This window comes from Somniosus microcephalus, chromosome 1 (assembly GCF_052327205.1).
Source record: "Somniosus microcephalus isolate GS21.2 chromosome 1, FLI_Smic_1.0, whole genome shotgun sequence".
Classification (NCBI taxonomy): domain Eukaryota; kingdom Metazoa; phylum Chordata; class Chondrichthyes; order Squaliformes; family Somniosidae; genus Somniosus; species Somniosus microcephalus.
Genome location: NC_140987.1, coordinates 102,295,977 through 102,308,699, shown reverse-complemented (window position 1 = coordinate 102,308,699; position 12,723 = coordinate 102,295,977). Strand labels below are relative to the sequence as shown.

Sequence of the window (12,723 nt, the reverse complement as noted above, 5' to 3'; positions counted from 1 at the left end):
ACTGACATCACTGTGGCCTGCTTGCACTATTTTAATAAAAACGGCTGACTTTCCAGGAAATTTGGCTCATACAGAAAGTAGATATTATTTTTTTGTTTATGAGCCAAAATGCTGAGGAAAGTTTTCTAGTACAACTGCAGAAAATAAGCGTCATTCTGGTGTTGTCCTTCCCCTTTCTTTTCCAAACTGGCATTGCTACTGGTGAAAAAGAAGTCACTTAATAGGAAGATTTCCTTTGTGCGCTATTTGTAAATAAATCATAAATGTGTTTATAAAGAATGTGTTTATGACATCACTATACATAGTACACAGAGGAAATTGTCCACCTTAATGTCCCAAGCCCCATAGCACAAGAGTATGAAGTTTAAAATAGTTGACTGGATTTTTTCTTTGAGAGTACGCTATATACTTTTCAAAAAAACTACCAGGGCAGAGTGGTAGCTAAACTACATAAACACCGGGCATTTGAAGAGGTACAAAATTTGAACTACTTTGCATGTGAATTGTCCTACAAGATGCATGCACGGAAACACAATTAGCACTTGCTTTAGTGTCAACTTAGTAAAGCGAACTGGAAGTAAAGGCAGATATTTTAGATGCCTTGATCTCCACCTGCATTGCAAATCCTGACAACCTCCAGTTGGGTGGGATTTGGGGTTCGGAAGCTCTCACTGAAAATAGGTAAGAGCTTCATTTAAGTATTATAAGCCATTAGAATACATTCAATTCAACTGACGTAGAGATTGCCACATTGCGTTTCATACTTAATTTTCATCCTTTTTGTGACACTGCCATTTTCAGCTTTTGCGATTACATTAGCATCATACATATTTCTATGGGTTTACATTCAAATTTATCTGATTTGGGAAGGCCAATAGTCCACAACTTCTGTTACTCTAGAATCTGCAGTCAAAAGTACACATAACCTGGATTTGTTCAAGGAACTGTTGTCACAAATTGCAATTCATGAACACGGGTATGCCAGGGCAGTGGTTATGTCATTAGACGAGTAAATCAGAAGCCTGGTCTAATAATCCAGAGAACAGGTGTTCAAATCCCACCATGGCAGACTTTGAATTCAGTTAAAAATATCTGGAAACAAAAAACTGGTATCAGTAAAAGTACCATGAAGCTGTTGGATTGTCATAAAAACCCAATGATGTAAGAAAACTACTAGGCACTTGGTCTAAGCGTTAAACAAAGCTTTAATCAACTGTTTTACAACATGGAGGTCTAGTTGTGTCCTTCACTAGTTCCTGTTAAGAATGTCCTGTGCAAGCTGGGCCCGTGCCCGAGTATTTATACTCTCCCTGGATAGCGCCACCCGCAGGCCGCTCAGTATTATTTCATAAATCTTTCTTTCATGAATGACTGATTCATGTCACCCAACATGTTCACTAATAGGGAAGGAAACTTGCTGTCCTTACCTGGTCAGGCCACTTGCTGTCCTTACCCGGTCAGGCCTATATGTGACTCCAGTCCCACACCAATGTGATTCACTCTTAACTGCCTGCCGAAGTGGCCTAGCAAGCCACTCAGTTGTATCAAATCGCTTCACCACCTTCTCAGGGCAACTAGTGATGAGCATGGGGGGTGGGAGGCGGGGGCTGCATCACAGCAATGCCCATGTCCACCCAATCAGCAAGTCAGGGTATCTCATATCTATAATGTAAAGTGGAAAGTCAGGACTGTGCTCTAAAAATATATATATGTTGTATATGTAATCATGACTGAACAGCATTGTTTCTTGTTTCTCCCAATGGCAGATTATCGGACTGGCCCTTGCTTTACCCAAGTGAATAACGAGATGTGCCAGGGCCAGATCAGTGGCATCGTCTGCACCAAAACGCTTTGCTGTGCTACTGTCGGCCGTGCGTGGGGCCATCCATGTGAAATTTGTCCTGCTCAACCTCACCCCTGTCGCCGTGGTTTCATCCCCAATATCCGGTCTGGTGCTTGCCAAGGTATATTTTGTGGAATAATCAACTCTGTAATTATTTCTAAAGTTTAAAGATGACATTAACATTTCTGCGCAGTTGAAAATACTAAATCAGTGTGTTTATATTTGCTTAATTATTGTAATGTAATGGATTACACTGTTAAAATAACTTGGCAATTTAAGTATCAGCATAAATTTAATCTATATTGAATAGTTGTTTTGCTCACTTCACTGCGATATTATTACCATATTTCTGTTATGCAGAGTTGCTTCCAATAAATAGTTCTATTTGTCTTAACTTCTAGTGCTCTGAATTCTCCAGATTCTGTGGAGTGGAATCCAGAACACCAGAAGTAACAGAAAACAACCGTGCATGTAGTAGTTTAAAAGTTCTTACAGTTACATAATATAATAATGTAATTTAAACTCATTAGGTGACTTTGTAGCAGATAATCCTAGCGCTTGGTTTTACTTGGTGTTACAAGAGTTTTGAAGGCCATTGCTTAACAGAGAAATCCTGATTGTGCTGTCAAATCACAACATAGAGCCAGCTCGGCACTAATCCTGAAAAATTAGCTGACCAGTTCCCCAGAGAATATTTGCTCCCCAGCACCTTCAGGTATATGCCTACATATTCAGGGAGACATTTCCTTCAATAGACGGAATATTTGCATCACTTTGAGTCACGTTTTGTTAGAACTGTTGGGTCGACACCTGAAACACTAATCTATCTTTTCACTTTTCAGATGCTGATGGGTCTGCAGTGTATTTCCAGCAGTTCGTGTTTTTAATTCACATTTACAGCATTTGCTGTTTTTTTTCTTTTGAATCACTTTTGACTGGACCAAAATTTAGAGTTATTTTATTCAACCAAATTGGACAAAGTTGGATTGTTCTGGATTTTGATCCTTCTAGAATGTCACCATTTAACACTTTGTCTAGTAACATGCTCATTTAAAGGCTGAAATAAAAATAAACAAATATGAACACTGGAAATCTGAAATTAAAACCATTAAAATGCTAGAAGTACAGAACAAGTCTAATTGCACAAGATCAGAGCAGAACTCTTTGGTAGAACTGTTCTGACAAAGGGTCGTCACCCAGAACATTAGCCTCTCTTTTTTCTCTTCAAATGTTGATGGGCCTGCCGAGTATTTGCAGAATTTTCTATTCCTAGCCGTTGAAAGGCTGCTTTGTAATGTTAAGGTTTAATTAGAAATTCAAGTGAAATGAAAGATGCCTGGGAGTAGAACCCCGCACAGCATCTCAGCTAGGAATGACACCTACTGCAGAAGAGAACACCCCCTCCGTTAAAAATAAATTATAATGCTAAATTGAATCAGTTTAAATTTAATTTGCATTTTAAAGTGATGTATGTTTAAAGTCAACATTAAATGAGTTTTTTAAAAAGCATTAGCATTAATTATTTCTCCAACCATGGTCCATTTGTACCAGGCATCATTCCCAGCTAACAAATTGTTCAGGTAACCTGCTCTGGCAATTCTGCTCTATAACCAGCTGCTTCAGATTATACCCATAGTGGGTCTCCCTCCAAATTTTCTGCCTCTGTGTGAGGAATAACCTCTCTGTTGGAGTGCAGCAGAAATTGTGGAGTCAGCATAAAAAGGATGGGGATGCTGTGCCATATTCTGATACTCCAGATACAGTGCATTGGCGCCCTGGCATTCCTCACCATTGTGCCATTCGTCAGCATTCCATAAATTGGAATTTTAGTAATAATGAATTAAAATATCTTTGTGGCTAATATACTTACCAAGGAGATAGTAACCTGTCATTATTCTGAGTGACCGAGTAAGCTGAGTATGTTATTCCTCAAATCACTGGCCATGGCCAGAAGTGACGAAACAAGCTACAAATTTTAATTATTGATGGAGGATGTTATCATTTTCCTGAGAAGAGCTAGCTATTCAATAAAGGTGTGGACTGTAACCCAAAAATTACAAAAAAAAAGCACCTTCAGAAAACCCCTTTTGATCTAATTAACAAACTGATCTCAGATTGCTTCCATCTGCTGCCTGATGAAAACCTACACTCCACTAGCTAATATGTCACATAATTCCACAAAAGTAAGGAATGTAAGGTTAGTTTTATTTTTACACCTAAGGCTCTGAGAAAACTAACTAGCATGGCAAAGATTTCTTTGAGAATTTCATCCCAAAGCATATTTTTAAGAAGAATTAAATCTGAATGCTAATCCTAAAAATGTTATTGTTGAAAAAATGTATTATATATAGAGTACACTGTGAACCTTGTCTGGTAGTTAATCAGCATTAACAATGATATACAATTATAGAACATTTTTAAGATAGTAAAGCATTCTAAGGCACTTCACAGAGAGATGGGAAGAAAACCAGACACCCAGTGGGGATTTAGAGAAGAGTTAGGGGAGATGATCTAGGTGAGGCCGAAGACATTAGTTTTGAGGAGGCTTTTGAAGGTGGGAAAAGAGGAAACAAGATGGAGGAGTTTAGGAAGAGAATTCCAGAGAGCAGGGCCATGGTGGCTGAAAATTCAGTGGTTCAACAGAAGAAGTGAGGGTATGCACAATAATCCAGACTCAGAAGAATGGAGGATGTGAGCTGGAACGTAGAATTAGAGTAGCTGGCAGGTGTAGAGTGGACCAAAGCCATGGAAAAATTTGTAGATGAAGATACAAAATTTGAAATCGTTGTGTTGGGAGATGCAAGGATAGGAGTGATAAGTGAGTACGGAGCCTCACTAGATGGGAACGCGGGCTGTAGGCGCTACCTATTGAGTTATAATCCTATTTCTGACACAAGCTCTTGTCTAACGAGAATCTGCACCAGGAAACAGAGCCTCACAAAATCACCCTTAAGTGTCGACAGACTATTAAACCTCCATTATGTCCTCAGACAACATCTACACACATGCATTTTCCAGCAGGGCAGCTCCAGGATAATGATTAGGAGCAGGAACTCTAACCGATTTTCCTCTTCCCCTGCCCTGAGGCCAGTTCTAGCATTACTGTTGTCATAGGTGAGATCAACTAACTCAGAGCAGACTGGGAATTTAACCTTAGACCTTCTGATCAGAGCAGCTCAGTGCTTCCATTGGATAACACTTACTCAGTAAATCACTGGGAGGGCTTTCAAAATGCTTTTTTGGTTATCTACTATAAACTAGAAATTTCTTTTAATATCTTGAAATTTCACATTTCTTGCAGATTTTCAATGAAAGTGTGACACTTTGGCTCCCATACTCAACCTTCTTTTCAATTTGTTATATGGAAAGTGAAAACAATGAAGTACACTGAAAACATTGAAAAGAATTGAGCATGCCATGATGCAGAGAAGCATAGCCCCCTTTTTACAGACTCACTTTACCCCTGCCATCCCTAAATTCCACCCCCCACCCCCCAAGCTCCCGTTGGAGAGCATGGGGCTAATGAATGACTAAGGATGCCCGACATCCTACTCTCTATCCGCTCAGTGGTGAAGACAAAAGTGTTGTTGATCCACTCAAAATGCAGTATTTTAATTTTAACAGAACACATAGGTATATCTAAAGACGTTGAAACAGTGGGAGGTAAGCTTATCAAATACTAGTGTTAAAGGTTAATGAACTCTATTGTTCCTTCCTCTCAGATGCTTTTTTTATTTTCCAAGCTAATATTGTCACCTTTCCTACTTCCCTGTCTCAGGTGTAAATAATTTCCAATTTCTGCTGTGATCATCCTGAACTAAGTTACTGGACATTCTGTTAACATCTTGCATCGTTATAAGCATTCTATTAACATCTTGCAGCCTAATAATCTCACATTTTGAGTGGTCTTGTGTGGTTGGTTTATTGAGGCCATGAAACGTTGGCCTAGAAATTCAGTTGCGTGCGCCAGCCGTTAGCGCCTTAGGAGGAGTAGATCTCGAGCGCTAGGCACTTAGCGGCCGGGCGCAGGGCGATCTGCGCCTACGCCCAACTTCAGTAGACATTTAGCGCCGGCGCAAAGTGTTTGCGCGCGCTCAGCTGCGCGCGCAGCTTATGACGTCATTTCGTCGTGCAACGCCCTTTGTGCGCCCCAAACCGGAACTTCAGTCGCGCCCGCCCAATGTGGGCGTGGCGGTGCTAAGAACTGTGAAGTGGAACGCAGCAGAGGCCCTGCGGGCCTCGGGGAGTGCTAATTAAAGGGCACTTACACTGAACTATAAAGCCCAGCCATTTTGCTGCAATGACTTTTGTGCAACGGATTTCTGGACAGAGACCAAGGAAGAGACCTTACTGATTTGGCCCAACATAGGAGAGGTATTTTTGGCTTCTGGCCAGAGCTTGGAAATTTGCCTCATTGTGATTTCATTGTTTGCAAGTATATTATGGGGGCTGCATGGGGTTCCAACCCTCAGTTCCAGCATTATGTGCGAAGGGCTCGCAGACGCTGTGTGAGAGGGGCAGCCATGCCTAGACGCAGAGGGGGCATCAGGCGTCGGCAACGTAGGCCTTACCCACTCAGGGAATACCGCCAGCAGGTGTCCTATCTCACCATGACTGCCGCGCAGTGTGTTAAGAGGCTGCGCTTCAGAAGGGAGGTGGTTGCAGAGATCTGCCAGCTGCTTCACAGAGATCTGCGTCCACAGCTGATGTGCAGGACGTCTCTGTCGGTGGAAGTGAAGGTCACGGTGGCTCTGAACTTTTAGGCAAGCGGCTCCTTCCAAGCCGCTGCTGGGGACATGGCCAACATATCCCAGTTCGCCGTGCATCGCTGCATCCGGCAGGTCACCGATGCCCTTTTCACAAGGAGACACCAATTCGTCTCCTTCCCCATGACCCTGGAGAGGCAGGAGCAGCGTGCAGTCGGATTTGCGAGGATCGCGGACTTCCCCATGGTGCAGGGCGCCATTGACTGCACGCATGTGGCTTTGCGGGCACCTATCGACAATGCCGAGGATTACCGCAACCGGAAGGGCTACCATTCCCTCAATGTACAGCTGCTGTGTGACAACAGGCAGCGCATCCTAGCTGTCAATGCCCGCTTTCCAGGCAGCAGCCACGATGCATTTATCCTGCGCCAGACTACTGTGGCTGACATGTTCCAGGCACAGCCTCCCCCAAGAGGATGGCTTATCAGGGACAAAGGCTATCCTTTGTGTACATGGCTCATGACCCCGCTCCGCGTGCCCAGGACCCCTGCTGAGGAGGCATACAACAAAAGCCATCAAGCCACAAGGAACATCATAGAGCAAACGATTGGCGTCCTCAAGCAACGGTTCCGCTGCCTGGATCGCTCCGGCGGATCTCTGCAGTATTCGCCGGATAGAGTCTCCCAGTTCGTCGTCGTTTGCTGCATGCTGCACAACCTGGCTATCCGCAGGACTCAGGCACTGCCACCTCACGTTGGACCACCACCTCAGGAGGAGGAGCAGGAGGAGGAGGAGGAGGAGTACCAGCCCAGGAGGGAGCCACAAGGTCCAAGGGCCGTCCGTCGGCGGCTTATTGAATGACACTTCTAGGCCCCCTGTCAGGGAATGGCTTGTGGCAATGAAGGGACATGAATGCAGCCGCTCCGCAAGCCCTCAGCCAGTTAACGCAACAACCACTTCAAACATCACACATGGACAAGCTGAATAAAGAAAAAGCTTTATTGAACAAACTCAGGGCCCTTCCCACATGAAACCCAAAAACAGACAACACCCCCAAAAAACAGTCAAACACATGACTCACTCCCACAACCTGGGGAGGAATAACAAAACTTTTCCATCCAAATGGCCTTCATCCTCGGCCTTACCAAAACAACCCCCCCCATAGACAACACAACCACCCCCATATAAAAAAACATTTGGCAACACACTCTACTTTGTGTGCCGAGAGGGCGAGTCCTTGTCCAGCCTTTTCCGGCCCCTGGCCGACCTGCTGCTCCGCCTCAACCTGGGCCCTGTGGGTGCTGCAAGGCTGGGGGAAGGCTCCTGAGGGGCACATTGTGTGACGGCAGATGCCCTTGGGGGTCGGCCTAGACGAGCTCTGGCCCTCGAGGGGCCGGCTGCTGACTGCTGCAGCTGTGGCTGGGCAGCATCAGTCTCTCCAGCAGCTCGTGGCAGCTTCGCTGGGGGAGTGGCAGTGGCGGCTGCAGCAATGGGGGCAAGCTGGCTGATGCCAGGCGCTCGCTGCTCACCTGAGACACTGGCACTCGGCCGGGCTGGCGCTGCAGCAAGTGCAGCAATCTGCTGAAGGCCAGACCGCTGTGCTGCTGCAGCGCAGCGGGTGCCCTGGCGATGCCTGCCTGACACAGCGAGTGTGGCAGCAGTGAGTGCCCGTACTGCCCTGGTCTGTGCCCGCATCAGACCAGCCAGTGACTGCACGGCACCACTGATCAACTGGCCACTCGCTGCCTGTGCTGCCCTGAAGTCGTCCCGACTCGCGTCCTGTGCTGCCCTGAATTCGGCCCGACTCGCGTCCTGTGCTGCCCTCAATTCGGCGCGACTCGCGTCCTGTGCTGCCCCGAATTGTTCGAGACCCCTGGCCTGTGCTGCCCCGAGTTGTTCGAAACCCCTGGCCTGTGAGGCCCCGAAATTGGACACACTATGAGCCAGGGACTCGATGACCTCAGGCAACCGTGCCACAACCCCCATGAACTCCGTGTGCCGGCGATCCGAGTCCGCGGACATTTGATCGAGGAGGCGCACCTCCTGGGCGAGGACCGTCTCTGGACTGGAGGCCGGACTCTCCCTCTGGGGAGAAGGCCGCCGAGCTGGCCGACCCTTCCCGCGTGGCTGGACGCCACTGGGCCCAGCAACTACACTCCCCTGCAACACTTCCCCCCCTCTGGGGAGAAGGCAGCCGAGCTGCCCGACCCTTCCCGCGTGGCTGGACGCCACTGGGCACAGGAGCTACACCCCCCTGCAACACTTCCCCCTGCCTCTCCTCCAGGGAAGACGTGTCCCCTCCATTGCCATCCCCTGGCGTGGATGAGGGTTCCCCCGAGGGGCCGCCTTCCTCTTGCTCCTCCTCGTCCTCCTCTTCCGAGGGACTGTCACTGGCAGCTTCAGGGACCTCCTCCTCACCAGCTGAAAGCAGGAAGGCACAAGAGTAGCTTTAGAGTGAGGACAGGGCGTCAGCGAGGGAGGCATGAGTGGTGGCATTCAGCGCATTGGTCGGACAGTGGCAAAGGATGTAGATCTGAAGCGCAAGGGGAACGAGAGAGGTCCAAAAGGTCATGTCCTTACCATTGGGGCCCAGCACAGGGTCGGCATCTCCACATGCAACGAGGCCAATCAGCCGGCCACCCATGAGTCGACTCACGCGCTCCTCCAGGTCACTGAGCTGCTGGAACTGGGGACGGCCTCCCCCGGTGACAGTCCGGCTCCTCAGATTCTGGGCCAGCTTGGCCTGCAAGAGAAAGGACGGCCTCTAAGTACAGTGTGGTGCCCTGTTGTTGTGTGCACTGCCTCCCATGGTCGAATAGCTTGGCCAGTGTGGTGCCCTGTTGTGTGCACTGCCTCCCATGGTCGAATAGCTTGGCCAGTGTGGTGCCCTGTTGCTGTATGCACTGCTTCCCATGGTCGAATAGCTTGGCCAGTGTGGTGCCCTGTTGCTGTATGCACTGCCTCCCATGGTGGAATAGCTTGGCCAGTGTGTAAAGTGCAGAAAGTGCAATTGATGTTCATGCCAGTGCCATAGCTGCTGGATGAGGGCTGGCCATTAGGGCTTTGAGGTCCCTTTGCCCATAATGTGAGGTGCACATGCAAGGATGAGGAGGACACTGGAAAGGGTACTCACCCTGACAATCCGAGTGAGGTCGTTAAACTTTTTCCGGCATTGGACACCAGTCCTGGGGACATCGCAGGTGGCTGTGACCCTCTGGGCGATATCCCTCCAGGCTCTCCTGTACACCCTGGTGGCAGGCTTCTTGCCACTGTCCGGGAACAAGATATGGCGTCTCCTCTCCAAAGCCCTAACCAGCACCTTTAAATCATGGGCAGAGAAGTGCTGCGCTCGCTCACGGGCCCTCTGCATCCTTCCTGGCGCTATTTCTCTCCAGCAGCAGTGTTTAGGCCTAGCTGGAGGGCTGCAGTATCCAGGGCGTGGCAGCAGACCAAGTCGACCCTTCCCCCTTTAAGAGCTGGCCGGCGCCAGGGTGTCTGCTGTCAATCAAGACATGACCGCACCTGCGCTGCGCCCGGCCTCGGCGGTATCAGTCTGCACCGCCGGCTTAGCGCCTAAAGATAGCCGTGCATCACCAGTTTTAGCGCTCGAGCAAACTCCTTGGCCAAAGCTACTGAATATCGGCGAAGTGGCCTCCACTTTCCGGCGGGCGCAAACTTTAGCGGCCGCCCGACTTTACCGCCCCAAAAGTGGCTATACTGAATTTCTAGGCCGTTCTCTTTCTAGTAAGTCGCACAGAGGAGTCCTGTACACTAAGGCACTAATGCACTAGATGTGAGTAGCATATGTCAAATGCATTACACAGAGAACCAATCTAGCCTTTTATTTATTTTAGATGTAGCCAGTGCTTGTAAGAAGCAACTGAAGTGTAGAGTTCTGATCACATACACATCTTTACAGAGGTGTTTCATTTGATTGTCTCATATTTCCCAAAACAGCAGGAGATTCCTACTGCTCATGCTGATGTGCTGTAGAGACTTTCCAAATGCTTTCCAGTAGCTGCAGAAGTATTGTGGCGAATGGTGGGCTAAAGGCTACACAGTTGAGAGTTTGAAAGTATTGTTGTAAGTGAGTTGGGGGACAGTTTTCCCATGTTTAGCAATGAGAACATTTTCTACATTTATTATAGATAATAATAAAAACAGGTAAAAAGAATAACCCAGAAAATAGAATTCCAATATTTTTGTGTTTTAGTAACTTAAAAACTTGAAACTAAAGAAAACTATGTATAAGCACATTTATATTACATAGTGCACTGTACTCCTACCATTGGCTGCACTAAGAAACATAAATGTGCACCTTACCTTACTCTCACAGCAGCAAGGACGCACCTTTTCATGGTTTGTGGATGGCTGCCAAATGCCTCGTGTCTAATGGAGAAGCAGGTGGGAATGTAAACATGTAAATGGGGAAGTGTGATGTGAAAGGTCAGTAAAGCGGGCCCTTCCAAAATGAGAATTGCAAAGTAAAAGTGTCTTGTAAGTTTCTAGCTCCAGGAGAAAATATTTCTCTCAAACCCATTGCTACAAGGCCCCTTTAATTTCTCTTCAAATGCGCTTAGAAATGTTATTCTCTTGCCCCTCTCGGCCAGGTGTTAACGAGGCATTGTCAGTCTCAATTTCCAGTTTGTAATTCAGAAATTCCTGCATGTAACAGGCTTGCATAACATCGGCCAAAAGTGCAGTACTTGTGTTTAAACGGCATCATCTTCAATGTTATTTCGGATTTCCAGCAGCCGCAGTATTTTGCTATCGTATTAGTGTTTGGTTCACTGCCACCTCTCTTCTAGGAATGCCCACCTTGAAGAAGTTCTGCTCTTCTCTTCAACGGGATCTCCGTTTGGCTCTTCAACCTTGTTCATCTTCATTGCTTTCAGTTTCCCTTTTTTAATCTGTTTCATTTCCTGCTTTTTTCTCAGTTCTGACGAAGGGTCTTTGACCTGAAACGTTAACTCTGTTTCTCTCTCCACGGATGTTGCCTGGCCTGCTGAGTTTTTCCAGCGTTTTCTGTTGTTATTTCAAATTGAAGTTTGCTTCTTAAGACAGCACAGGTGAAATGCTTAAAAAATAACATTTTTGGAATGATCGCAGTTAAATGTATTTACTATTACATAATTGTCCATTCTGTCACTCTCCTTGGTGGACTATGAAGGCCCCTTTATTAAGTAGCCATGTGTCAGGTTCAATGGACAATGCAGAAGGGAATCTGAAACTGCAGAAGGGAATCTATGTGGCAGCTCCCTGTCATCTAATGCTACAGCTGTTTAATTACTCTTAATTATTCTTTGACATTCTGTTATTTATATAACATTTTGAGAGGCACTGTCTTTATTTTAGAAAGAAAGAACAGAACAGCAACAATGCTTTTGCAATGCAATGACACATTTTGATGCAAGTTAATTCATCACATCAAAATGTTTGCAAAGTAACGATGCTATATATCAATTATTATTATTACACATAAAAGTTGTGCATCCATGACATTCCAGATGTCATACTGCAAAGTGTCACACTTTGTTACAGATGCAAAATAATATATTTTTTAAAATGAGAAAGAAAGGCAGGCATTTCCTGTTGGGTTCTTTCAACCTAGAGCTAGAAATTTGCAAGCAGTTACAACTGCCTTCTAATTAATCTGAGATTTTACAAGTAGCTTCAATTGTCCAGCCTTGCCAACTTAGATCACTTCTCACATGGAGTGCCTCATAGGGACACGTGGGATTAAAAATGCCCCTTTTAGCAGGTAAACATCACTACTGTGCTCTTGACTACTCGTGAGCAATGCCACAGGAGATCTCCTCATTTTTCAATTAAGACCATGCTGCTTTAAAGATCTGACTTTTTTGTGTGGCATTTTGAACTTTACTTTCAGCTTCTTCCTGCCTTAACATTGCTGAAGTTCCATGATGGCACAGCACCCAGGTTCTTCCTCTCTGTGGCTCGTTAAACGTGGATACACCATAACTCTCCATTCTTTACACCCACAATAGGTAGATTTTTAAAACTGTTGGCCGTTTCCATAAACTGGTTTACAAACTCTTATGGTTTGTGTTAAGAGGCTCTAATTCAAAACTGTCAGAGACTAATCATATTACATTGTATAGCTAAATTCATACAAGTGTCTATGTAAGTCCATCACCAATTTTACAGCATAAC

General features: G+C 46.0%; 1 protein-coding gene across 1 annotated transcript in view; it reads left to right on the top strand.

Moving 5' to 3' along the window:
* The window catches only part of fbn2 (fibrillin 2), a 487,109-nt gene that overhangs the window by 142,578 nt on the left and 331,808 nt on the right, over positions 1 to 12,723 (top strand). The window contains exon 6 of the mRNA XM_085984430.1: positions 1,767 to 1,964. Within this exon, the coding sequence (XP_085840556.1) occupies positions 1,767 to 1,964 (198 nt within the window). The remainder of the gene's footprint in view (positions 1 to 1,766; positions 1,965 to 12,723) is intronic.